The sequence below is a fragment of the Psammomys obesus genome, unplaced genomic scaffold (assembly GCF_907164565.1).
Source record: "Psammomys obesus unplaced genomic scaffold, mPsaObe1.curated_primary_1811, whole genome shotgun sequence".
In the NCBI taxonomy this organism is placed as follows: domain Eukaryota; kingdom Metazoa; phylum Chordata; class Mammalia; order Rodentia; family Muridae; genus Psammomys; species Psammomys obesus.
The window spans coordinates 6,087,703-6,113,445 of NW_026585587.1; the positions used below are offsets into that span (position 1 = coordinate 6,087,703).

Consider the following 25,743-nt stretch of genomic DNA (forward strand, 5'->3'; position numbering starts at 1 on the left):
TTGGACCTTCTCACAGACAACTGCCAGCCACACAACCTGTTCCCAGTGGCCTGCGCCCTGTGAGTGGCTCAAGAGGTGCTCGTGGTTCTCTGAGGCTGCCTCGTGCTGCAGGGCCTTGGCTGCTGGTGGCACCTAACTGCCCCTCTGTCCTAGTCACCCGGGCCGGTTCAGAGGACCTAGTAGGACTCAACAACATGGGGTGGCGGGGAGAGCACTTGGCAACTCTCTTTTGGAAAGGAAGCTCCATGTGGGTGTCTAAGAAACACATGGCATTTGCTCCACACGTTAGAAATAAATCCATTTATCATTAAAGCCACGGACTTAACACAGGTGTGGAGTAGGGTGGAGCCTACGGGGGTGGTGAGAGGTGACTCTGCGGGGGTTCAGTCTGGCCCCCTAGTGTGGTCAGGAGACAGAAGCAAACTTACTCCTCAGAAAGGGGTCAGTGTCCCTAAGCGTGGCCTGGGAGGAAGCAGGCTGCCGCTGAAGCCATGGTTGGAACCTGGCGCCATCACTGCAGCTCTGCTCGGGACACGAACTTGCGGATGTCCTGGGCCAGAAGGCTGGGCTCTTCAAAGGCAGCAAAGTGGCCCCCACGCTCCATGTAGGAATAGGAGATGAGTTTGGGGTACTTGACCTTCACCCACTTTTCTGGGGCATGCAGCAACTCGGAAGGGAAGGCCGAAAAGCCGGTGGGCACAAAGACCTTCATCCTGCGGGGAAGAGAGGCGAGCTGAGGAGCTGTGACCTTATTTCCAGAGAACACTCCTAGGGCCTGAAGAGGCTCAGCCAAGTCCCACCAGGCCGTAATGACAAGGGTGTGGCTACCCTCCATTATACTCTCTACTTTTCATTCATTAAGAACCTTCTCTGCCAGGGAGGTCACTCAGCAGGGCAAGGGCAGCCTCTGATGCCCACTTTGCTTGGCTGTCCCTCTGCAGATAGGCCTGTGAATCTCAAAGCCCCTGACCCAGCAGGCCAACCCCTGAAAGGAGCAGAAAGTGAGGATGTCTGGTGTCTTTCTTACCTTGTCATCAAGCCTGTTCTGAGGTAAAGGATAGGTGGTAACCATCCCCCAGCCCTAGAGGCCCCTCTTCCTGCTCAGCCAGGCTTACTTCTCATGCTTGTGGACCATTATGCCCTGGCCCATGTTCTCCTTGTAGAAGCGCTGGGAGGAGACAATGGTTCCTGTCGTCCAGTAGATCATGATGTTAGTCAGCAGGTCGTCCAGGGAGAACTTCCTGGGAAAGCACACAGGATGTCCAGGCTCAGTGAAAGCCTGGATGTCAGCAACAAAGTGTTTCTCCCTTCGGGCTGATCACGTTAGACCTTGCCTAGTTCTCATAGGCTGGGGGCCCAGGGAAGGGCTGAGGAATTAGAGTTGCCGCTCAAGGGTGTGACCTTTCACAGACCACAGTCCCAGCCGTCTCTGGTAGCTGTCTGCCTTGTAGAAATGTCTCTGGGCTATAGGCTGCCACTACCCAGCCCCCCATCTATGGCACGGGCTGACCACAGTGTTTCAGCCCTATGGTCCTCTGAGCCTTATCTGTAACTAGCTGCAGCCCTAAGTGGCCTCCTAACCCTGCCGACCCCTTCAACCCCAGTGTCTGACTCCTCCAAAGGCCTCAACCTCAGTCCCACCTCCATAGACACCCTTTTTGAGAAGATCTTAGGCTAGCAGGCACCCATGCCCACTGTGTCTGGGCCGGGAATTTCCGGGTTTTCCTGCCCTAGAGGTGTTTTGACCTGCCAGTGTTGGTCCCTGAGTCAGCCCATCAGCCTTCTTGGCTGCTGCTAGCCTCCTCCTCCCTGGCTGGCTACATCATCTGCTCTCAGGATTCATCACCAGCTGCCTCCCCGCCCCCACCTCTACTCCTGTTCCTTCTCAGCCCTGCACCCTGAAAGTGCTCTCATTGCTCAGGTCTGTAGGAGTGAGGCTCTTACCGGCTCTGTCCTCACAGTCTGTCCCTCTCTGTGGTCAACCAGACTTCCCAGAATCCTTAGATGATGCTAATCCCATTTTCAGCCCTACCTACCCCAGATCAACTAGACCACATGGGACTGTCTCTTCCATACAGCATCTTACCCCAGCTCTACCTTTGTGGATCCAGGCCCCGAGTGGACCCCCCACTTGGATGCCTTGCAGTCTACGCCCCTCACTGTGATTATGCCAAAAGTGAGCTTGGCATCAACGCTAGGCTCCTTGGACACAGCTCTGTCAGAGCGACACACCAGCGCGCCCTCATGCTCTCTCACAGCTCTGCCCATTCCCATTGGTTTCCACAGAGCTCACAGGCTGTACAGGTCCCATGTAAGAAGGACCAGCTATTCTGCAAAAAAGGGTATATGCTGCTCTGGGGACTTCCTGGCACACATATTTTGTTTCACCACCAACTAGGAGGCTGAACAAGTCACTGGCCCTTCATTGCCTCTATGTCTGCCACCATCCCTTATACAGGACTCCATTAACCATGGAGTAGAAGGTGCATAAGCCAAGGCCTGAAGAAGCTTGCTGGCTTCCCCCACGGAGCTCCTGGAGACGGGGTTGGAATGTCAGGCAGAGAGAGACAGCCCTGGGGATCCAGGCTGACAGGAAGTTGGTGGGACCTCACCTCTCCAGGCCTCCATCCTCCAGCTCACGGTTTTCTGACTTGGTCCAGGTGGAGAACTTTTCTAAGATGTATGCAGCCAGGCCCACGGGAGAGTCGTTCAGAGCACAGCCTGGGCAGGAAGGAGCAAGGGAGGGAGTCAAGCCTGGCTCCGGAGAGCACGTGACTCCAGGACGGAAGTGTGGGAACCACAGAGCAACAGCAGGTCTAGCTGTGCACCCCAATTCTGCAGCCCTGGCCTGCGTCGCCCCACACAGCAAGCGGAGATCAATATTCCCTGTAATCTTATGGGAGTCACAGACTGTATTTTGGCAAAAACAGGATAAATGGTTACAAATCAATACTGATGTGTCCATGAGTTACAATACTGATCCTGCCACTGAAACAGCAGGGGCAGGGTAGGTCAGTGAGCAGCACCTGCTTCGCATTCATGAGGCTCTAGGTACCATTTCCGGCATTAAATACCAACGCTGGGAGATAACAGTATAGAAGCATCACAAAAGTCATGCTGAGCACAAGGAGCAAGAGCACAGAGTCCATGCTCTCTCCACCCACCAAAGGATGAGGACAGGCAACGGCACCCGAGGACATCTACTTAGAAAGTGAGAGGACCGCTGAGGTCCCCAAACAGTCCACCAGCTGTGTCTGGCTACCTGGGGACTTGCATTTACAACACGTACAAGGGACAATGTCGGCAAGCTCTTCTGGGCAGTGCAGTCGGAAGGCAGGAGACTGGAGACTGAGTTCTCTGTACTGTGTTTTGCACTTCTAGTCACACGACAAAAGGCTGCTTTGCAACTGGAGAGAAGGCCTGACTCTACCAAGTGCTTATATGATCGGGAGCGGTGTGGGTCCTTGGGGTGGGTATGGAACTGCCAAGGGAACTGTGGGAAGCCCCAAAATAGGCAAGATGACTCCAGGTGTCCTCTGAGGGACTTGAGGGACATCCAAAGGACACCTGACAGTCCTTGGAGCAGCTAGGGCAGTGGATCTCAACCCGTGGGTCATGACCCCTTTAGGGTCAAATGACCCTTTCACAGGGATGGCAGATCAGATATCCAGCATATCAGATATTTGCATTATGATTCATGACAGTAGCAACATTACAGTGATGAAGTAGCAACGAAAATAATTTTGTGTTTGGGGGTCACCCCAACATGAGGAACTGTACCAAAGGGCGAAAGCATTAGCAAGGTTGAGAAGCGCTGTTCTAAGGATGGTCCCACCTTCCCTTGTCTTTCATATATTTTACAGCTGTGTAAATGATAGAAAACCAGGAAAACAGAAGTGATTCTGGTCTCAAGAAGAAATACATTTTTAGTGGTATTTTTTTTTTCTTCTGTACTGGGGATTCGGCCCAAGGACTTAGCAGGATCAAGGCAAACACTCTCCCAGTCAGCTGCCTCACTCCTTGTCTGTTTATTCAGAGACAGGGTCTCAGCCAAAGCTCTTCAGGCAGGCTATGACTGTTTGGATTCTCTTGCTGTAGGATCCAGAGCAGCCGGGGTTACACAACTGCTTGTGTCACCAGGCCTGTGGGGGCTAGCGAGCTCTGTACCCACTAAAAAACAATTTGTGGGCTGGAGAGATGGCTCAGCCATTAAAGGCTAGGCTCACAACCATAAATATAAGAAAACAATTTGTATTCTAAATACTTCTGAGCAAACTATTGTTTGATCATCTTATCATTTTTCTTAGGAATTAATTTTTTTAGTTTCTTTTCCCTTCCTTCTTCCCTTCCTTTTCTTTTTTCTTTCTTTCTTGAGTTAAGAGTCTTGCTATGTAGCTCAGGATGGCTTGGGACTCACTGTGTAGACTAGGCTGGCCCAACCCCTCGACTCTGCCTCTCATACATGGGGTTATAGCTGTGCGGAGCAGCAGGTCACCTGTCTGGCATGTGTAAAGCCCTGGGGTCAGCTCTCGGTCGGGGAAACAAAGAGTTCCGCTTTCCCTGTGAGGGACTTTGTGGGTGAAGGCTGTATCCCCCGCCCTGGGGTGCTTACCCACAGTGTCTGGCTTGGTGGCCTGGATGTGGAAGTAGCCACTCTCCCTCATGACGCTGTAGAAAACCTTCTCCTTGAAGGGGTACAACAGCTCCATATCTCTCTCAGTGTAGCCAAGAAATCTCCCAAAACGTTGGCCCAGGAGAGGCGTCATGGGGTAAAAACTTCTTGAAATGAAAGCCATGTTCAGGTGCAGGCCTTTTACGTGGCTGTGGGCAGAGGAATGCACACAGGTGAGCTTGGCTGCTATGAAGGACGGGTGTGAGAGGAGAGGGAGGACAGGCACAGACCGAAGAACTTAAGAGCACACACAGGCCAGCCTCCTTCAGCACCCTTCCCTCTGGGGCAGCCACTGAGTTGGAGGTAGGTGGTTGGGAAAGAGAAAAAATTTCTAGAGTGTTCTTGTCAGGACTGTCCTGTGTCGTGTGTGGATTCCACCCACCCACAGGCCCTGGTGAGGCTGTGCCCACTCACTTGGGGACCATCTGGGCCATGTTGGTGCAGATGAGGGACCCCCAGTCCCCGCCTTGAATGTAGAACTTCTGGAATCCCAGCCGAGACATCAGCTTGTAGAAGATCCTGGCAGTGGCCACCGTATTTAAGCCTGAGTGTGAAGGGGACAAACAGTTCTGCAGTTGAGAACGGTCTACGGTAGCCGCGCTTTGAACTCTGAATGAGTGAGTTTGTTAAGTACAGACTTAGCAGCAGCAGATAAAATAGCAAAACATCATCAAATCAGAAGTCTGCGACAGGCTGTAGAGATGAGCAGTGGCACGTGCCTGAGAAAGCAAGCAATAAAGAGGCCTCACAAACACCCAGCAGAAATCAACGAGGGAAGTTGAGGCCACCAGCTAGAACTCCCCGTGGAGAATTTTCTCTCTACGGATGAGTTTCCCACCTTTGGTATTTGTATACCATGCAATAAACAAGAGCAGCGTCTGTTGGAAGTAAGTTTGCCTTCTAGCTGTCCTCCAGGATGCAATGTTTTTAATACTCTTAGCTGCTTGCCGTTTTTCCCTCTTTCTGTTACAGAGTCAGGGGCCAGCCTGACCCAGGACTGGGTGTCCTGAAGGACACTTTGAGATCAACATGCTTGAGTCTGAAATAGGGGTTGCTGTGGGGGTTGTCAGCATCCTTGCTTCCGGAACCAGCTTCACTGTGAGCTTCAACAACATGTGACAACTTACCAGTGCAATGAGCATTACACAGGGGAGTCAGGGGTAGGTGCCCAGGTGCCTGGAAATTCCCCAGACCTTTCTTTCCCTGGGCCGAGGAGAAAGAAGCTCACAGGAGACGAGAAGGAAGGAGCCTTGGTGACCTGAGGAAGACCCAGGCCACAGCTGTGCTTGGTCCCGCCTCCCTTAGGGCACTGCAGTCACCAGAGAAATCTGTGAGCCACAGCACAGGGCTCAGGGTGCTGCCGGCCCTGGCAGACACGACCCAGGCCACAGCTGTGCTTGGTCCCGCCTCCCTCAGGGCACTGCAGTCACCAGAGAAATCTGTGAGCCACAGCACAGGGCTCAGGGTGCTGCCGGCCCTGGCAGACACTGGCAAAAACAGCACAGTCTGGGCTGTGCTTCAGGACCTTGTACCTTTCTTGCTGGATGCCTCTGAGAAGCCATAGCCAGGAATGGAGGGACAGATGACTTCAAACACGTGCTGGTCACTCAGGCCGTGGGTCTTGGGGTCAGTCAGCAGTGGGATGATCTTGTAAAACTCATAGAAGGAGCCGGGCCAGCCATGTACCATCATCAATGGCTTTGGGGTGCGGCCTGAGGGCAGCTGGGGAGGCTTCACGTGGATGAAGTGAATGTCCAGCCCTGGGGACAGAGCACAGAGTGAGGGACAGGGCCTGCAGGCCGAGGGAAGGACGGTCCTGCTGCAGTAATGGCTGAGGTCCTGGAGACCGTGTTCCCCTGTGTGCCATTCCTGGGAGAGAATAAGTGCTGTGTCCCTGGTGTCCCCAAGGTACTGATGGTCGTGAAAGCTGCTGGGCTCTTACAGTGTGCTCTGGCTATGTGCTTGTCTGGGCTGATGCCCCATCACGTCACAGTGTGCTCTCTAGAGGGCAGAGATGGTCTGGGTAAGCATTTCTGCGTCCCCACGGCCCAGAACAGTGCCCGGCTTACAGCAGGGCCCCATAAACATTGTTCATTGGAGCACATCAGGGGCTGGGAGAGGCCCACACAGCCTGCAACAGAGGGTCCCATCTGACAGAGCACAGCAGGACAGTTGTGTGAAGTGACTATTGTCAGAGTGCTCATCCAACGGACAAAAGAGCTCATTGCCGTGAAATTAAATGACCATGTCAGGGCCACGCTATAGTCCAGTTTGGCAAACATTTCTATGCACAGTATACTCATTACATGGGGTTATATCCTTTAAAAAAGGAAGTATTTTTATTTATTCTTCAATAATTTCATATATACACATACATAAATGCATTTGTACGTGATACCATCAAGATACAAACACACACACACACATATCTATTATGTCTGTCTGTCTGTATCTTGATAGTACCCCCCCTCCTCTTGTATTCACTTTCTCTCTTTTTTTTTAACCCATTAAGTCCAGCTGGTGCTGCCTGCATGTGCGTGGCCACGGCTCACCTACCATCAGCTACAACCACAAAGAAAAAGGACTTTCCCACCCCTAGCAGCCACCAATAGCTTCTCATCTAGGGGAATGTCAAGCTGGAAGTATTGACTGGCCTGACCTTGTTCGTGAATGCAACAGCCACATGTCACTTACATTCTGATGAACCCTCTTGAAGTAAAAAATTTGGAAGTAAAAAGAAAAATGCATTAAGTAGTCACTTATTTAGTGATTTAACAGACTGGCAGATCACTTGTCTATTACACACGAGGCCCTGTGTTCAGTGCTCAACACACACACACACACACACACACACACACACACGCACACACACACCATCCCTAACTTGTCAAAACAAAAGCTTAGCCTCCCCAGTTCCCCGCAGGTAGGTTGTCTCCTCTGTGGTGATGGGGCTGTGTGAGAGTTGTGCCTAGACTGGCTGCCACCAGCCTGGGAAAAGGACCAAGAGTGGTTTCCACAGAATTTATTGAGCGCATGCCATAGGCAGCCATGGAGTACTATCAGGGCCTCAGTTTGGGTTTTATTGCTGTGAAGAGACACACGGCCATGGCAACTCCCATGTCTGGGATGGAGAAGCACACTGTTCACATGGTCACACATGTTCGCTGTCACACATGCTGACATGCTGCGTGGTCCCAGAAAATGACACAGCGCAGAGCTCGGGTCTGAGCCCAGGAAGCTGATGGAAAATCCAAGGCCGCACAGAGCTCCAGGTCTGAGCCCAGTTAGCGGGGCCATTTGGCTTTAAATGACAAGCTTTGAGGCTGGTCCTTCAGTCTGAACAGATGGCTTTGGTAAAGTGACTTGGATGCTCTTGGTAAAGTCTTGGTGGGAGACACCAGGGTCCAAAGAACCGCACTCAGGAAGAGTGAAACTTGACTCCAAAGTAACTTCAAACTCCACCTATAGCCCCAGCCACTTGAGAGGTTGAGGCCGGAGGATGACTTATGTCCAAAAATTCAGACCAGCCTGGACCATACGGTGAAACAGCATCCAAAAACTATGGGCAAAGAATTTGAACTCACATTTTTCTAAAGAACTAAAAGTGACCAATATTCAATGAAAACATGCTTGCTACCATGAATTGTGGTGGAAAAACAAAGAAAACAATATATATTCGCATATAAGAATCATCATCCCACACCCTTTCAGGGCGGCTACTGTCACATATCCCAGGAATTAACAAGCCCGGGGGAAGACAGAGAGAAACTGGAACACCTGTGCATCCTGCAGGGAATGTGAAGTGTTTCCATGGCTGATGAAAAGGCCATGCTAGTTTCTCGAAAAACCGAGTATAGGGTTTCCATCTAATTCGGCACTGCTGTTTCTGGGCAGCCCAAAGAACTGAGGAGCCTTTAAGCTTTGTTTTGTGTTTTGACCTTGAACGCTCAGTCCTCCTGCCTGAGCCTCCAAAGCGCTGGGATTAGAGGCATGCAGGAGTGACCAGTGTTATTCACAACAGCCTCAGGTGTCCTTGGGTGGAGGAATGGATGCAATGGGATGTTATTTAGTCTCGAAAAGCAAGAGGAGGGTGGGGTACAGAGATCAACAGTGCAGTTCTTGTCTAGCATGCTGGACTCCATACTGCCACGAAACCAAATTCTAACGCATGCCGACTCAGGACATGAGGACAAGAAGAAGCCAGGCACAAATAGAAAAAAAAAAAAAAGACAAACACTTCCATGATCCCATCAAATGAGTGATTTCAGCAGGTGAACTCAGGAGTGGGCAGGTGGGCTGCTGAGGGCTGGAGCGTGGCCAGAAGGCTGGGGTGTGACAGGTGCCGACTTTCAGTTTGGGGGCGGTGGAAAACTGCTGGAAGCCTAACAAGGAATCACCTTACTGCCACGGAATACCATACCTACTGCTGCTGAGCCACTGAACTGTGCACTTAAAGATCAAGGCCAGCAAACTGTATGCTACATGCACATTAAAAATAAGTGGATAACAGCATCATCTGATCTTATGAAACATCCCCTGCTTAATTCTGAGTCTGTGTGTTTCTGTTTTTTACTGTTTAAACAAACCTTGTTTTCTACTAAGGAAAAAAAACTATTAACTCAGACAAGATGATCCTGGGATTAACTTTGTCTCTTGATGGCCAGCACGTAGGAGGGCTGGGACAGGAGGTTGAGGCTATGGTTGGACAGGACAGTTTCTCATAAAATCGACTGCCGAGCAATGCATAAACTTGTCTAGCCCAAAACTCCAAGCGGGGCTGAGCTGATGCAAGCCATGCCCAGACCCCAGGCTCCCTGACAGACGCTGCTCAAGGAGCTCTCCGCATTGCTGAGTGGCGTCTGCAGGTCCCTGGTTGGAACACCATTGCTCTGCCCTCACGTCTAACACTATAGAGTGATGGACTGTTGACTCAGCATTATTTGTACATCCTGGCAAGATGGTGAACCACAGCATCTCCTCGACCTACCACTGGGTGCTCCAGCATGGCTGACTCGGCATCACTTGTCTCCTGCAGGAAGGCTGCTCCTGTGACTCACTGCCCCTCCCCCCAGGGCCAGGCTGCTGTCCTGGGAACCCACCTTCAATCTTGGTCTTGAAGTGAGGGTACTGGTTGAGGATCTCCACCTGCTTCCTCCAGTCAAACTCGTTCCTCCAGTAGGACACCACTCTCTTCAGGTAGTTGGCGTTGAAGCCGTAGTGGAAGCGGCTGCCCTCCAAAGGCGGGGAGGCCCGGAACCTGTCGATCCTCTGGTGTAAGTCCTGCAGCGAAGAAGCCAGGGGTGGGTGGCGGAGGCAGGAGAGCGCTGTGCCCACAGCTCAGAGCAAAGGCTGCAGCCATAGATGGACACCGTGGAGGGGGACACAGAGTCCCCATGTGTGTCACTGGCTCCCTGGGAGCTTTTCTCCTGTGGCTTCTCTCCTTTCATCTGTCTTTGTTTTGGTGGAATGAGAGGTGCAGGGAGAGAGAGACTGGAAGGCTTTGCATATGCCACACCTGATGGATGCCCCCCTTTAGCTCCACCCAGCACTGATCTTTCATCTCTTAGGTGTGAGAACACTACTCAGTTTTAACTCACCAAGCCATCTCTAGTTCTGGAACTGGCCAACTTTGTAAAGAGTAACATAGCAAGATTTTAGGCAAGATGCAAGACCTCCACTTTCTCCACGCAGCAAAAGAGTTGCCCCAGATGACCCCTTCCTGAGCAGTGAGGCCGCGCTACAGTCAAACTTACACACAGTACTGAAACTCAAATGCCCAACAGTCATCGAAGGACTCCAGTTATTATTTTGTTCTTGTTTTTTTTCCCCCCTACACTCCTATAAAGACATGGAAGTTATTCAGCAGGCACTTATAAAACAAGTGGTAGGCTACACTTGGCGTTGAGCCGTGGTGTGCCAGCCGTTGCTGTACAGCACCCAATGATCCCAACTCAGATAAAATTGGACTGCCCAAGGCCCAGGGTCCAAGTGCAATCCACCCAGATACGAGTTCAGCCAGCGTTCCAGCTGAGGGACGTGCCTGTGGCCTCATGGAGTGGCTCGGGTGTCATTATTCCCAGAGATTTCTATGTCCCCTGGCCTCCCCCAAACAGGCTTGGAAACCTTACACTCCTTCCAAGTCTGGACTCCACCCAGAAGTGATCCTCAGAGCTCAGCTCCCACCCTCAGCTTCGAGGGCCCAGCGTGCCCCATACACTGAACTTCAGCTGCTGGCTCTTGGCTTCAGGCCAGATCTTACTCTCAATCCCTTCCTCCTGGGAACTTTGATGACCTTTTGTTACTGCCTGAATGACATTAATCTCTACGGATACGTGGCTCACTCGCTTTTCGCATGTGGAGGCTAAATGCTGAATTGTGTGAGGCGAGGGTCTCTGCATTCTCTAAGTACTCCGAAGAGCATCTGTACACAGTAGCTGCTCAAGGATCACAGGGTGAAGAAAAAGAGGGGCCGTGGTGTAAGGTCTGGTCTCTGTGACCCTGCTTGAGTCTGGCTCCCCAAGGAGACTTCCTTCTCCCCTTCCCTACCCACTGGCCCCTCTTTTCTGACTCCAGCTCTGTGTGGAAAGCCCAGTGCCCAGAGACGTCCCCTTCTTCTGTTTGTTCTCCCCATCACCTGGGACCCACTGCTGTGCCATTCTCAGCTCCAGGGCCCACCTTTGAGAGCTGGCGCAACAGGTGACAATGGGCAGGGTTGGCACAGAAATATGGGCCCCGGAGTGGTCAACGCACAGTAGGGGCTTACCCAAGGCTGACCCTGTGGTCTCCACGGTACTCACATCTGGAGAACCACCTCCCTCTGTAGGTGTGACCTCCACACCAGCCCAGGGACATCTGCTCATGTTCTCCCTCTGTACCAGCCTCAAGTGGGAAGAAGGGGAGGGGAATGGAGGCTTCTTTTGGTCTATGATGCACGCGGTGGTTTTACTAGAAGCCCTCCTGAGCTTTGTGGGGGGATGAAAATGTCACGAGACAGATGGGGTTAGTAAGCAAAAATTGTATCTGAGGGGCAAAACACACATGTCCTCAGGGAGAAGAGTGGGCAGATGAAACCTCAAGATGGTCCATCTCCAAAGCTCTATACTCAGCCCTGCCTCCATTTTGGTCCAAGGGAAACGAGAGCAGGCATGCCCCTTTGGTTTGTACCCTGGCTAGGAAAGGGTATCTCACCTTGATCTCCTCATCTGATGTTTCCACCTTGAAAGGCCGGATGCTCTCATCTTCTCTGGCTGAGGGCTTTGACCCTGGGCCCCACCACCCATCTTCAAGTGGCAGCGTCTCCTCCTTGTCCCGGGAGACAAACCAGTAGATGACAAGGCCCAGCACTGAGGCCAGCAGAAGTTCCAGCCACATGACTCCTGGGAGAGGAAGAGCACACATCAGCAAGAGGGACAACCTGGCCAGAACCTGTCAACTGGCTCTGCAGAGACGGCAGTTATCACAAAGGCTCCTCCCCAATTCATTTCCGTAGGTGATGGTTGATCTCATGTCAACCTCATGGATTTAGAACCCCCTAGGGAACTGGCCTCGGGACATGCCTGTGCTTCCAGAAAAGCTGAACAGACATGGGAAGACACACTTTGAATTTGGTTGGTGCCTTTCCAAGTGGGAAAGCCCCAGGCTGAATGAAAGAAGAAAGGGAGCTGAGGCCAGCATTCATCTCTGCTCTCTGGCTGTGGATACAATGTAGCCGGTCCCCTCAGCTCCTGCTACCATGCCTGCCCTGCCATAGATGGGCTCTGTCATCAAGCACAGCCCAAACAAATTCTTCCCTCAAGTTGCTTCTTACCACGCATTTTGTCACAATGACTAGCAAATTACTAACGTATGACCTTCTTCTGGCCTTATTCATGTTTGTCTTGAGAGGAAAAAGAAAAGAATGTTGTCAGGATAAAAATGGTATTTCTTGTGTCAGTCCCACAAGAAAGGCTTATGAAGAAACGATTCTTCTATATGACTGACAGTGGCTGTCTCAACCCCACACAGAAGTACTTCCACAATGACAACAATGTGGCCAGTGTCTTCCACCTCATTCAGACACCACTTCGGTTATTAGTCACAGTGGCCAAGGTTACTGCTTCAAAGTAACTGATGGTGTGCATCTTTGCTTTAATCTTATCTCTGTTGTTGATATTATTATTATTAATTTGGTCACTGGGACATAGTCCCTGGTCTCAAGTATAACAAGCAAGGGCTCTGTCATGACTGAGTTACACTCCTTATTCACTCCTTACTCTCCTTATTTTTGTCTTAAAAAAAAAATAAAACAACACTTTGTTTCAACCTTTTCTAATGTGGGTATAATTTACTCTGATCTTTGTACTCTCTTATCTATTTTGTTGTGAGCTTGGTCTTTAAGGGCTGAGCCATCCCTCCAGCCCTTATCTGTGTATTCTGCTATTCCTAAATTAATAGTAGTATTTGGAGAAGCACTAGCTCTTGTTTTGTCTTAGTGATGTTTGAGACGGAGTTTGGCCAAGCTATCCAGGCTGGCCATGAACCCCAGCCATCCTCTTGCTTGCTTCAGGCTTCCTCCTACCCAGGATTATAGGTATGGCTCAGGCTCATCATGTCTGGCCAATAATTTTCTTATTTAGGCCAACAATGGTAAGTATACAATATAAAAACCTGTAAAACATTAGAGAGACAAACTTACTCGTAACTCCACTAAGTCATGAGAACTGCCCACAACCCTGAGGAGTGAATATGGAGGCTCTAGCACGGGGCTGGGTGTGGGCTGCAGAGGCTGCATTCAGAGGCCTGGGGCTTCTGAGGAGCCTTCTGCTCCTGAGGTTGCTCAAACGTCTCTCCCTACACCCCATGCATGAAAAGAGGGATTACTGTCCCCTGTGTGGTCCTGGAAGGGGAGGGTTCTTCATGAGTTAAAAGGAAAGTGGGAGGTTAGAGGTTCTGGGACACCGAGTCCAGCTGAAGGGGGACAATGGTAGGAAGCCCACCTTTGGCTACGCATGCCATCTCTGTGCATTTTCAATAGTTTCGTTAAAGTAGGTCACACCCCCTACAGTGGGCGTATTTCAAGTGTAAAGTCCAATTGTTTGCAGTGTACTCATGGACACGGCCAACCATCCACAGAGCCAATGTTAGGATATTGTCATCCCAACAAAGAGAAACCTTACACCCTGAACCTGTCCCTCTCTAGTCCCCAACCCACCCTGGGCCCTCGGTAACCACATCTCCAGTTTCTGTGGGCATGCACTATTATGTTTCAGAAAATCCAAGCTGCACTTTAACATCCACGAGCCTTTGTCTCTTCTCTCAGGAGGAAGAAAGATGAACTTGCTGTCTGCAAACCAATACCAGAGAGATCCCAGCCCAGCACTGCAGCGCAGGCTCCTCAGCTGCCATCTTCCAGGACAGTGCCCAGCTTGGCATGAACCTGAGCCTATCCCTGGGGCAAGGGAAGAGGAGGTTTCACTGGACACACTATCATCAGGACCATTCTGGATGACAGAGCAGAAAGTGGAAGCCCAAGACAGGAAAGACCCCTTTTGAAAAACACATGTGCACGCTCCATCCGCTAATATCAGGTGGCCAAGGTCTCAGTTGGTGTGTGTACAGGCCTCGGGTTTATTCCTGATGAAAGCCATCCCTTTAAGAACTGGGCCACTGTGTGCCATTTCCAGAGATACCAGGCCACACGGGGTTAGCCAGGGGTCTTCCAGGATGTAGCTGACACAGGGGTACCTGCTTCCTGGTGTGGAAGGAATGTCAAGTGGAAACTGCTTCTGCCTGGCAGACACCCTCCTGATCGCCCCCGTCCTACCTTAAGTCCTGGAGCCACCTCTGTTTCTTCCTTCAATACCCATCCATCACCAGGAACTTGTGCCACACACATGTAGCTTCCTCCATGGCCAACCTCACTCTGACCAGAGTATCTGATCACATCAGATACCTCGATGCCATCAGCCACAGGCACTGGGACATCAAGATCCCAGTACAGCCATCCATGAAAGCCATGCCCTGTGAATACAGACCTCAACTTCCCACCCAGCTCACTCCTTGGCCTGTAAAGGTCTGTGTGGCTCAAAGTCTCTGTGAGAATGTTTCCTGGGAGTCTGGGTGCCAGAGAGCAAGCTTCGTCATCCTAGTGAGAGGATGCTGGTGTGTGCGTGTGCATGGCTGTGTTTGTGTATCTCTGTGTATTTGTTTGTGTGTATCTGTGTGTGTGTGTGTTGGTGTGCATTCCATCATTCCATCCCCAGCCCCGAAAACCAAGGTGTTTGTCTCTCAACCTGAGGCTCCCTCAGCCCTTGTCCTCATCAGCCAGGTGGGAGACCAGCTTGAATTTAAACAAGCGAGCGATGGCTGAAGAGGAGTCCTTCTGAATTCAGAGAGGGACTCTGCACAGTCTTCCTCCCCGTCCCCATTTCCAGGGATTCTCTGTCCCCAGCATGAAGTCCTCTGATTTGAGAAGATGGAATACTGTCACCTGTGGCCGCAGAAGCACTGAGAAAAGACCAATTTGCATAACATTTCCAGGAGAGCAGCAAGTGGAGGCAGCAGGAAAGCTGACCAACCTGCCCAGGGAACTTGTCCCCTCACCTGACCGAAGCAGTAAGAGGTCCAAAGCACCGCTGGTGTTTTCCCTGGGGAGAGAAGTGCCTGCTTTTCCTTTTCTGGGCAGAATTATCCCAGCATGCTCTGCTGTTCACCAGGGCTCAACGCAGACACCTTGACTCCTCCCTGGTCAAAGCACACAAGTGAGGGTAGCTCAGTGTCAGTCCCTACTAACCCTGCCTTTTTTACACTTTTCCAGCCCAATGACTCAGCTCGCCCGTTGTGTGTACAGGGCAGCGATCACCCTGGACTTCAGTCAGCAAACTGAACTACAGTGACCTAGAGGTCCAGTGCCGGAGCTCCATCTGAAGAAACAGAACCCAGGCATAAGGGCATTAGGATGACTCATGTCTGCCTTGCCCCCGGTCGGCACCCCTTGTGCGGGGTTTTGCTTACCCATGGGTGAAAGTGTAAATGGAAATTTTAGAAATATCTCTTAGTTTAAAACTGTGCTGGGCTGGCAGGATGGCCCAGCGCATAAAAGCACTTGCCGATGACCCAAGCCTGGCCGTGGGGAACCACCTGGTGGATGGAGAGAACTGACTCCGGAAAGTTGTTTTTACCTCTCCACGCTCCCTCCCCAAAAGATCCCAAGCAAACAACAAACCCCAAACACTGTGATTGTAGGCAGTGACATCTCCCATTGCCCTGTTCCATCCCATCCACATAGGATGCACACATTCTGTCCACTCCATGTACGGAAGCACCCTCAGGCATCACAGAGATGAGCTTGCGTTCAGGTAACTCTATTTCACTTAGCAACGGCCCCCAAACTCGGCTGTGATGCTGGAATGTTCCGCAGTACAGTGCTGTCAAAGCGCAACTGAATTCAGTCACTGCCGGCCTCTCACGGGCCAGTTCAAGCTCTGCCTTCTCATCAGCAGGGATGTAGAGGAACGCAGCGAGACATTACAGGTTTCAGAACTGTCTTCGTGTGGAGGGGTCCGTGTGGCGGGGTGTCTTGGAAAGTATTGTCTTCCAAAAAAGCTCAAGGACAGAGTGAGGGGTGGTGGGGGCGCAAAGCGACGGATCTGAAGAACAATTTAAGGGCTCCGTCTCTGACTTTCTAAGCCAGGTTAGAAGACTATTAGTCTTACCCACTCTATAAAGCAGTATTATACTTTGCTCACGTGCCTCAGACTACGCAGCAGGACTGGCTGCAATGTTTCAGTTCACCCCCCGACCATCCACCACTCATTCCTTAACAGCAGGTTGTAAAGGAACACAGAACCGTTATTTCTGATTAGCCTCAAATTAGCTACTGACATTGACCTTCTTCAAGTTGGGTTTGCTGTGTTTGCTAATCAACAGTACAGGCAAATCCAGTATTCATGGACCCTTTTGAACAAACAAACAAACAAACAAAAACAAAAGACCCCCAACACTTGTTTAAGGTAAGAATCAGGGAGGGGAAGTTCCTAGCTCCATGCTCGTGAGGATTACAACTTATGGCCAAAGAATGCATTTCTGTCACTGTGACTGTTGCGTTTCCCTCCCTAGCTCGCTACCCTAGTGTGTGTTTACAGTCTGCAGCTTTCACGCCAGCCCTGGGGCCTTGAGTACGGAGAACCACGAGCTTGGGTACTGCGGCCACCAAGGGGTCTCCTAGACTGTGAGTCATTTTCCCCTCCAGCTGAAAGGATAATAAATAATACCTTTCAAGTGCAGTCTGGAGCCTGGCCAATCAGAGCTGGTGCCCACTGATTGTGGGTACAACTTTGCCCATACACCCCTCCTCTGAGACTGAGCATTTGAGATCCAGCACAGGACAGACTTGGCCCCTGCTTCATTTGGAGACTGCAGAAAAGGGGGTTTTATTACTTCGGTGGATGTTGGAGACCGCTGGATGAAGAGTAAAGATCTGTATGTAGTCTAGGGAAGGTGGGAACGCTGCTGTAATTGGTGGCAGTGAAGGCCACCTCAGGAGGTGCCACCATAAGCTCAGGTGGCCATAGGCACATCCGATTTGATACTTCACCTGGGTTTTGACTTTTTCATGGACCTTTAAGGAGAGGGCAGTCCCAGATGGCCCGGGTCCTGGAAGAGCTGGTTGAGAGGGAAGACTTAACCATGAGTCCCCTGGAAGATGTGACATGCCAGTGTCACTAAAAGTCAGGTGCCATGCAGTGCCTGTGGTCTGGGTAGCATGGCGGCATGCTTGCACGCTTGGTGACATGGTGAGGAGGCTGCCTGGCTGTCCTGGGTTTCCAAATAGCAGCTCTGACACATTGGGCTTTAGAGACAAGAGAATCTCGGGGGCACAATAAGGGGTTCTAGTATGTTTCCTTTGCTGGTTCCATTTGCAGCTCGACCACAGCAGATGCAGAGCTCCAGATAAGCTCTGGAACCCCCTGAGCCTTTGTTGTCCAGAGTGTGGGGATCCTCAGCCTATGAGGCTGAACGGTTCTGAGCCAGGCACCCCACCATAGTGGGTGCCCTTTCCTTTCCCCAAATTTACCGTGTGGGACCCTCTATGGCAGCTGTGTGCACAGACTGGGGCTAAGAGAGTGCACAGTGGACGAAGCTGTGTCCTGGGTGCTCACTGTTCGGCCCGTGTGCCCTCGCCAGAGCCGTGATGCAGAATCAAGCCCAGCCCAGCCCGTGTTGCCTGCGACTGTCCCTGTTCTCGGGGTGCCTGCCCTGGCGTCTGCTACATCATCAGGCCTCCACTGCTGTCTGCTGAGCCTCTATCTTGTGGTGAATGCTCATGATGATGTGCGGTCCCTTTCTGTGGAGGTAGAGAACATTCTAACCTCCTCAAAATATCCCCCAGGGTTAGGGGATATCAGGAAAGGCTTGGACACAAAAACAAAAAGCAGGTCCCAAATTCCTTAATCATGCTGGTGCCTGAAACAGGAGGTTAACTGATTTTGCCTCAAAGGTTTTATTCTCCCAGTAATCTTTTCATTTGTTTTGTAATCCTGTTTTTTCAGCGAGAAAAGCACTGTGCCTAGAGAACTGGCCTTGGAGAGGAAGCCATTCCAAAAGAAAGCAGGGCTGTGGGTGTGGCTCTGTGCAGGCAGACGTTCCTGGCATGCGTGAGGGAACATGTTTGATCCTAGGGCTGCAAGAGCTAAAAACAACCATGTTTTTTTTTCTTCTTGGAGTTTTGGTGTTCTCCCCAAAGAAACGTTTGGCTGCACAGCAAAGAAAATGTGCTAAACAAACAAATAAACAAAACAAACACGCCACCAACAAAACAACAACAATACAGCTGGTATATATGTTAGCGCATTGTATCTGTGGCTGGGAAGATGGCTCAGCAGAGCATCAGCTATCCTTTCAGAGGGTGGGATTCCATTCCTAGAACTCACACCTATCTACAACTCCAGTTCCAGGGCACCTGGCATCTGTACATATGAGGTACACAGACATACACGCAGGTAAAACTCCCAGATGCATAAAGTAAAAACCAACCAACCAACCAACCAACCAAAAACCCCATAGTAACTGGAGGGCAGTGGTCATTTACTGGAAATTTGGTGAGCAACTAAGTCCTCATAAGAAGAATTGAGGTTATGCACATATATATATATTCTCAGGGTAGGTGCTGGTATGAACCTCAGCTTGGTGGCAGGGTGCTCGCCCAGCCTAGGCTGTGTCCCACAGTGCCACAGGTAAAACACTGTGCTTATCAGCTTTTGGACCATTCAAATAGCATTTAAAACAAATGCCCGCGTCATCTACTCAAACGTAAATTTTAATTTTCTGTTTTATTAAACCGTGGAAAGAGCTTTATGTGTGAATCTACTTCAGCCGTGTCAGGAATCAGGTGCCTTTGCAGCACCAGAGCCTCATATGACATGACTAAGCCTGTGTGACAGCTGCAGTGTGGCTTCCTCCTGTTTGTGAAGTTCACGAGGCAAAGATCAACGTGAGCGCCAGCAGCCCAGTGAAAATGTAAGCCCAGGTGGACAAAGGTGGCAGGACAGGGGTGGGGTAAGAAGCAGGGGAGGAGGCCACTGGGGAGCCAGCGTCAGAGAGGGCCGTCGTTTACATGCGTGTAAGCCCACTGCTCTGCTGCCGCTGTAGATGGTGGAGACGTGTGTGCCCAGTCTGGACTTCCCGTGAGTCTTATCCTTTACATCGCCACCAGCTTGCATTCTCAGATGTCTCCCCATCTCCAACGCTTGTGGCACTGTACTGGGGTCCTGCCCCCCAAGCTTTGTCTTCTTCTGGGGTTCCCACTCACGTGCCACTGTCGGGTTTCCAAAACAGACTTCCCGCCAATCCTTCCGTCTCCCACCGACAGATCTGTAAGCTCCACAGGTTTTCTTCCAAAGCTCTAACTATCAAGTCTCTCTCTGCCATCACACCCAGCCCAGGCACCTGCAGGCTCTCCCCGGACTGCTGTAAGAACCCTGACAGCCCCTTCCCACACTGATCTCTGCCTACCATGCGTCTCTCATGAAAATTTGACTCTCTCTCTCTCTCAGACACACACACACACACACACACACACACACACACACACACACAAGGGACGAGGGAGGGGTTGAGAGTTAACACCTTGAGGAACTTGTCATGGCTCCAAGACAAGGCAAAACTGGTTAATGGGGCTGTTACTGTACAAGCCATTCCCTGGCCCGCTCTCAGGGACCCGGTAGCTGCTCATGCCATTACCCACCTGCCACCTCTGCCAGGCGCACCGGGTGCGTGCATGCACAGAAGGACCCAGCAGCCACCCCAGATCTCACTCTGTTCTCAGGATTCCTCTTCTCTTTCCTGCATGCACGCCCCCTTCTCTCCTTCTTCGACCCCTCTCTCTGCCCTCACAGCTTTGCTCCCCATCCGTCTGCCTGTCCACATGTCCACTTAGTAGCTTCTATTCCTTCCCCAGGTCACCATTCCTTTCCCCTCCCCCAATAAACCTCTTTTACACCAGATCTGTTGACAATGCAATATCTCGGGGGTACATTTTGGTTCAGCCAGGCAAAGATATCCCCTCGTTGCACTATACTTCATAACAGGGACCTTCAAAGCCTGTGTGGTCTGATGACCCACCTCCCTCTCTATGAGCTTGTGCCACACACCCTAACCACCCTTGTTTAGTTCTTGTGCCAGCATCCTCTCCTCTCCTGTTCCCTCAGGGGCTGTTTACTTCCACAGCCTTTGCTTCTGTTTGGGTTTAGCCCTCATGCCGGGGCGTGTGCCTCTCTCACTGTAAGCAGCGTCTTCCATCCCTCTCTTCTGAATTCCCAGACCCTGGCACTTACTGAACAATTACTTAATACTGACTGAATTACTTAATACTAGATGAAATTTTAAGTTCTCTGGGTAATAATGTAGACATTAGAAGGTTTGAATGAAAAAAGATTTTAAGTTCTCCTTATGCAGCATCAGCTTGTTTCTCATTCTATTCTGGAGGGTTGAAGGATCGAGAATTATTGAAAGTGTGAAGGAAGACTAAAGTGTAGTGTGGGGTCAGAGGGCACTCACTGCAAGCCTGGTGGTTTGGGTCAGCCAACTGCCCTTGGAGGAAAGCCCCAGCAAGCAAGCGCTCAGTCAGGTGTGCCCCTGAAATCATCCTCGATGCCAGCTAACAGTGACTCAGCACATCTGGTCTTTGTGGTAAATTACAGGCCTGGATACTCGGGGGTTTTCCAGAACAAAGGCTAACCAAGGAGGCCCACAGAGCCCTGCCAGTGCTGGCAGAAGACTGGATGTGAACAACTGGACATGAGGAGCAGAGCGCTCCTTCAGAGAGGCTGCGTGAGATCTCTGGGCAGTTACCTGGGCTCCTGGCAGCTCCACCTGGGGTTCCACACTTTGCCCTGGGAATTGTGGGGCTGAGGAGATATGGGAAAACCTTGCACCTGCTGCCCTCAGATGTCAGCCAGAGGGACAGTGAAGTGTGGCTTCCTCTTTCTTGTCCCTAGATCTGACTGGCCCTGCAATCCCATCTCCCTTCCTGGGGAGACAGGGAAACTCTCAGCAGGGAAAGGGAAGCATTTGGTAAACTCCTCCATTTCTGTCACCCTGCTACACAAAGAAGTCTTTGTGCTACACAAATTGTCTTTGCTGACAATTCCCAGGCCTTCTGATAGTGCAGCCTGCTCACCATTCCAGGTTTCAGGTCAGTGGTAAGTAGAGACTTCCTCAGACCATCCAGATGGGTAACAGCCAGTCTCTCCTCCCTCAGTGTCACTGTCCCTGTGATGGCTCAGCTATGGTGCGTGCTCTGTACTGGGCCTAATGTCTTGATTCTCTCAGAGCACAGCCTTGGAGCTGAGCTCAGGAGAACAGGCCAGAGCAAGCCTGCAAGAGAAGATTCGAGTGCCTTTGAAGTCAACGCAGAAGAGAGAAAGGATGGAACAGCTTGAGGAGAGCCCTATCAGGGAGCCACGGGTCAGCAGAGATGGCCAGAACATTCATGGTGTGGAGGTGCTCCCTGCTGACATTCATGGTGTGGAGGTGCTCCCTGCTGAGGCACGACAGGGGCCAGGGCCAGCACAGCTGGAGGCCAGCCCTTCAGGGCTGCCTCTGTGCCTCCTAAGGGCAGGGGCTGCCTTCTCCAGGCCTCAGCCACAGAGAAGCTGGCTAGGGAGGGCGGGGAGCATGTGGGTGGGTAGGCAGGTCCTGAATGCCTCTAGAGAGGGAGTGGCTTCTCCAGTGTGGAAAAGCCACACAAATGTATTGATTCAACCCCATGTTTATAAGTTTTAAATGGAAGGAGGCTGGAAAAACTACCTCATTAATTAGTTAGGAATTATTATTTCACTTAGTCTCAGGCAAAGGTTTTATTGCAGGTGTTTCTGAGATCTCATTAACAATGGTCTCTTGACTCCATTTAATGGGCCTTCAAACACACTCCATAAAAAATATTATTTTTCAGTGCCAAGGACGAATCCCAGGCCCTCACTCACGTAGGCACACACTCGAACACTCAGCTGTGGCCCAGTTCTGTTGTCCCTCATATCCCCCAATGCTGCCACACAGGTTCTACGTCCTATAATGAGGGAAATGCAGGAGATGCCACATTGCCAGGTCAGTGTGCTAAAGCGTGCCAGCTCTGCCCGGCAAAATAGCAGTTGTCAAGTTTTCCACTGCTTAGAATGTCTAGGAGCACACCTCACCTCCTTTAAGGAGGAAGTTTCGCCCATGCCTGCTGGGGATGACAGTGGTCCCTGTTGGGGTAGCAGGAACGAACTGTCCAGCACACCGTCATCTTTCTCCCCTCCACGAACCACTCTGTGTGCTGTCCTCACTGCTCCCAGCTTTTCCTCAGTGATTGCAACCTCGTGGTCTGGAAGTCTCCTCACTAGCATGTACCAGGACTGCCCGGAGCCTGGGGCCTTTTGAGTGAGCCAATCCACCTTCCTTACTGCTTGGGTGTGTGTGTGGGGGGGGGGGATAACCTTCCTGTATAGCCCCCTGAGGCCTGGCCGGCCTCCCAGCGCTGTTGGGTTGTTTCATTTTAGGCTGGGAGAGTGCTGAATTTGCCTGTAGTGGTGTCGAGGCTGCAAAAAAAAAAGAGAGAATCAAGTCTCCAAGAGCCACAAGTAAGGAGTTCAGGTGTGTGGGGAGGGAGCCAAGAGTGGCTCAATCATAGAGCACTGGCCTAGCTTTTTTGAGGCCCTGGATTCAATCCTCAGACCTGGAAAGAAAAGAAAAATCCCTGGATCACCTCCCCACCATCATCTCCTCCTTGAGGACAGGATCCTGACAGGGGCTGGAAGTCCCCCACCTGGGGTGCTCAGTGGGAAGCTGGCAGTCACCTTCCCCCACTGGGGCTGGGGGCTTCCATTATCTGGATGATTCTGTTTTCTCAGACGGACAAGCTAGTTAGGCAGTGGGTCTGGGGAAGCAGAAGAGCTGCAATGGGGAAAGCTAACGCCTGCTTCAGACAGACTCACCCTGAGATTCTTTTCTGCACTGAAGGCCAAGATCCTGCCTGCACCTCCCTGTGGTCTTACAGGGAGAGCCCCGGGCTGCACAGCCACAGCGCTGAGCTGTGTCCTCACTGCTGCTGACAGCCTGGCTCTTGCATTATCACCTCCTGTAATACTACATCCCTAAGAAGTAAAGGGCATTTCCCTCCATTTTAAAGAGCACTTAAAGTTCAGAAAGGAGGTTTGCTCAAGACTTTCTAACCAGGACATGCTAGAGCCTCATCCATATTGTGTTGTCTCTGCTCACCAGCCTCCTGAATGCTCAGGGCAGCAAAGACTCCTGCTTCTTACTCAGAAACGAAGCTTTCGGTTGGTCAACTAGAGACTTTTCTGTAAAGACTTTTTAATGAACAGCCGAAACAACCCTTTTCTGCCTAAAGCGAGCTCCTCAGGTGTGGGAAGAGGGCACAGGGTGTGGACTTTCGGTGGCTTGGGTCCATAGATACGTGAGGACCACGGACGGGCAGCAAAGGGAAGGCAGGCATGAGCAGGGAGCCAAGACGCTACTCCAGGCCTGTGGGAAGGCACATGGTGGGGAAGGCACAGGCCAGCCAGTCCGAGAGGGAAAACAGTTGCTCTCTGGGGAGAGGCGTGAACTGTGATTTTCCTCAATAAAGTCAACAAATCCTGGTGGTGTGGCAAGCCGATCCTTTGATCCAGTTTGTGCAATTGATTCTGTAACTGAGGCTAGGGACACAGCCTCCCCCATCCCCTGGGCACCACCACGCAGGGAGAAGGTTCTTAGCAGAGCCTTTTCCCCCTGTCTTATCAACACAGCCCCCTGGAGACTCCGACATGCCAGGAGCCTGGCCTGAAGACCACCTGCAGGGCAGCCAGAAGGTCCCTGGGACTGAGTATTTGCCCTTCTGCCTCTGATGTTATCCTTGACCTCTGCTGTCCCCTCCAACCAGGCTGTGTTCCCATGCTTTCTGGTCTCAGAACAAGAAATAGGAAATAGAATTTGGGAAGCCTGTGCCCTTTAAATATTTGAGTTTAGGCCAGAATACTAGGGGGGCGGAGGAAAGAGCAGAGGCACCAGATTGGTAGGGACCATGTCTGGGCATGCCCGGGCCACTGTGGATGGGAGGAGGAATGTCGCTGTAGTGACAGGCCGTTTTGTGGGTACCACATGTGTACTAGTTGGGCAGGAGGCAGAAACAGGGCCCCAGGGGTCTGCTGGAGGCGCTCACCCTTTCACCAAAATCCCTCCCTCTGCTCTCCCTGCACCTCCCACTCAGTACGTCTGGGACAGCCACAGCCAAAAGGCGGAAAATGGTGCTGAAGTTCACACGGCTGACTTGCTGAGCACTTAAGAGTCTAGAGGAAATATTTTTTTTTCTTTTTCTTAGAAGCTTGGGGCCCTCTCATGGACACTGGTCACTCCTCTCAGGCGGCAAACGACGACACAAAAGCCATCCACACCAGCCACTCTACTGCCTCGGGACCTTTGCATGTTCAGCTCAGCTCCGCCTGAGTGACGCTCACTCCTGACTCTGTGAAGCCTTCCCTTTTTACTCCGCATTCCCTTCAGCTTTTTAATGCTTTCTATTTCCCACAGCGCACTGACATAATTTGTATTTTACAAATATGCACTCATTTGTTTTGTGGCGCTGGGGGATCCGACCCGGGAACTTGACTCTTGTTTGTTGTCTGTCCCAAAAAGCGGCGCAGATCCCATGAAAGCACGCGGCCTGCCATCCCCAGGGTGCAGGGCAGTGTCTGAACAGTACAGGCCCATTGGAGGCACTTCTCGAGGGACACAGGAAGCCGTCACGTGGCCCTCCTGGTGTGGGTATTTGGGAATGGAAACTGGGAATGGAACGCGCCCATGTTTTTGCTCTTTTCCCACCTCCTAGTCCTCTGTTACGTCAGGCCAGGCACAGCCAGTGAAAGGCTCCGCTTGAGGAAGGAAGCCACTAGCACCCTAAAAAACAAAGTGCGCCTCTGGGGCTCCGGGGCTTTAAAAAAAAACGATCACTCCGAATCCGGAGGCAGAGGAGCAAATGTCTCAGGTCTGCAGTCGCTAGCAACGGCGATGACCTGCGCGCATGCACTGGACGCTCCCCCCCCCCCCCCCCCCCCCCCCCCACCTCTCGCCGGATCCCCCAACCCGGCTTCCCGCTGCCTGAAGTTCGAGGAGCGGGAGGTCCCGCCTAGAGGAGTTAAAATTAAGACTCCCTGCGTGGACAGCGCCCTCCGCTCCCGGGATGGGCAGGTGCCGGGGCGAGCCGGAAGCCTAAGGGACAAACCTACCCCTGAGGGGAGGGAGCCAGGGGCTGGCGAGCGGCGCGGTCAGGCCTAGCACCCACCCCCTGCGCCCGGGAGAGGGGTGCATGAAGCGTCGGTGCAGGACAGGGAGGCACTGCCGCCTGCACCCCCGGGTCAGCCTCGGGATGGGGGGACGCGCGTTCGGCCGAGGGAGCTGCACGCAGCCCCGGCCGCCCTCGCGCTGGGGTGCCGCCGCCGTCCCCGTAGCTTACGGTCAGGCTCGCGCTCCAGCGGCGGCAGCTGTGCGGTCCCTCCACTCCCCACTTCCTCTCGAGCCCGTCCGCCTGGCGCTGAGCTGCGGGGACCCCGACTGCC

At 51.9% G+C, this 25,743-nt stretch overlaps 1 protein-coding gene and 1 long non-coding RNA gene across 3 annotated transcripts; one reads left to right on the forward strand and one right to left on the reverse strand.

The window, feature by feature from the left end:
* Positions 1-285: 285 nt before the first annotated feature.
* LOC129678475 (epoxide hydrolase 1) lies at positions 286-25,743 on the reverse strand. 2 transcript variants are annotated; one of them, XM_055609283.1, is made up of 10 exons: positions 25,641-25,743; positions 15,254-15,394; positions 11,861-12,048; positions 9,772-9,952; positions 6,205-6,432; positions 5,087-5,216; positions 4,613-4,821; positions 2,613-2,721; positions 1,116-1,241; positions 286-713 (listed from the first exon to the last, which is right to left on the reverse strand). In XM_055609283.1, exons 3-10 carry the CDS (start codon positions 12,041-12,043, stop codon positions 512-514), a joined length of 1,368 nt encoding a protein of 455 aa, XP_055465258.1. In that variant the 5' UTR covers positions 12,044-12,048; positions 15,254-15,394; positions 25,641-25,743; the 3' UTR covers positions 286-511. The 2 variants fall into 2 exon arrangements, with proteins under 2 accessions (XP_055465258.1, XP_055465262.1); XM_055609287.1 differs by lacking the exon at positions 15,254-15,394.
* Positions 21,180-23,800, forward strand: LOC129678495 (uncharacterized). Its single transcript, XR_008720402.1, has 2 exons — positions 21,180-22,770; positions 23,411-23,800. It is a non-coding gene; the product is annotated as an uncharacterized LOC129678495 (long non-coding RNA).

Excerpts from the sequence above, each read along its gene's own strand:
- LOC129678475 (XM_055609287.1), bottom strand. The coding sequence starts at position 12,043 with ATGTGGCTGGAACTTCTGCTGGCCTCAGTGCTGGGCCTTGTCATCTAC. Across the intron at positions 9,953-11,860 it reads CATCAGATGAGGAGATCAAG|GACTTACACCAGAGGATCGA; the intron begins GTGAGATACCCT and ends TCTTCGCTGCAG. Across the intron at positions 4,822-5,086 it reads ATGGCCCAGATGGTCCCCAA|CCACGTAAAAGGCCTGCACC; the intron begins GTGAGTGGGCAC and ends CTCTGCCCACAG.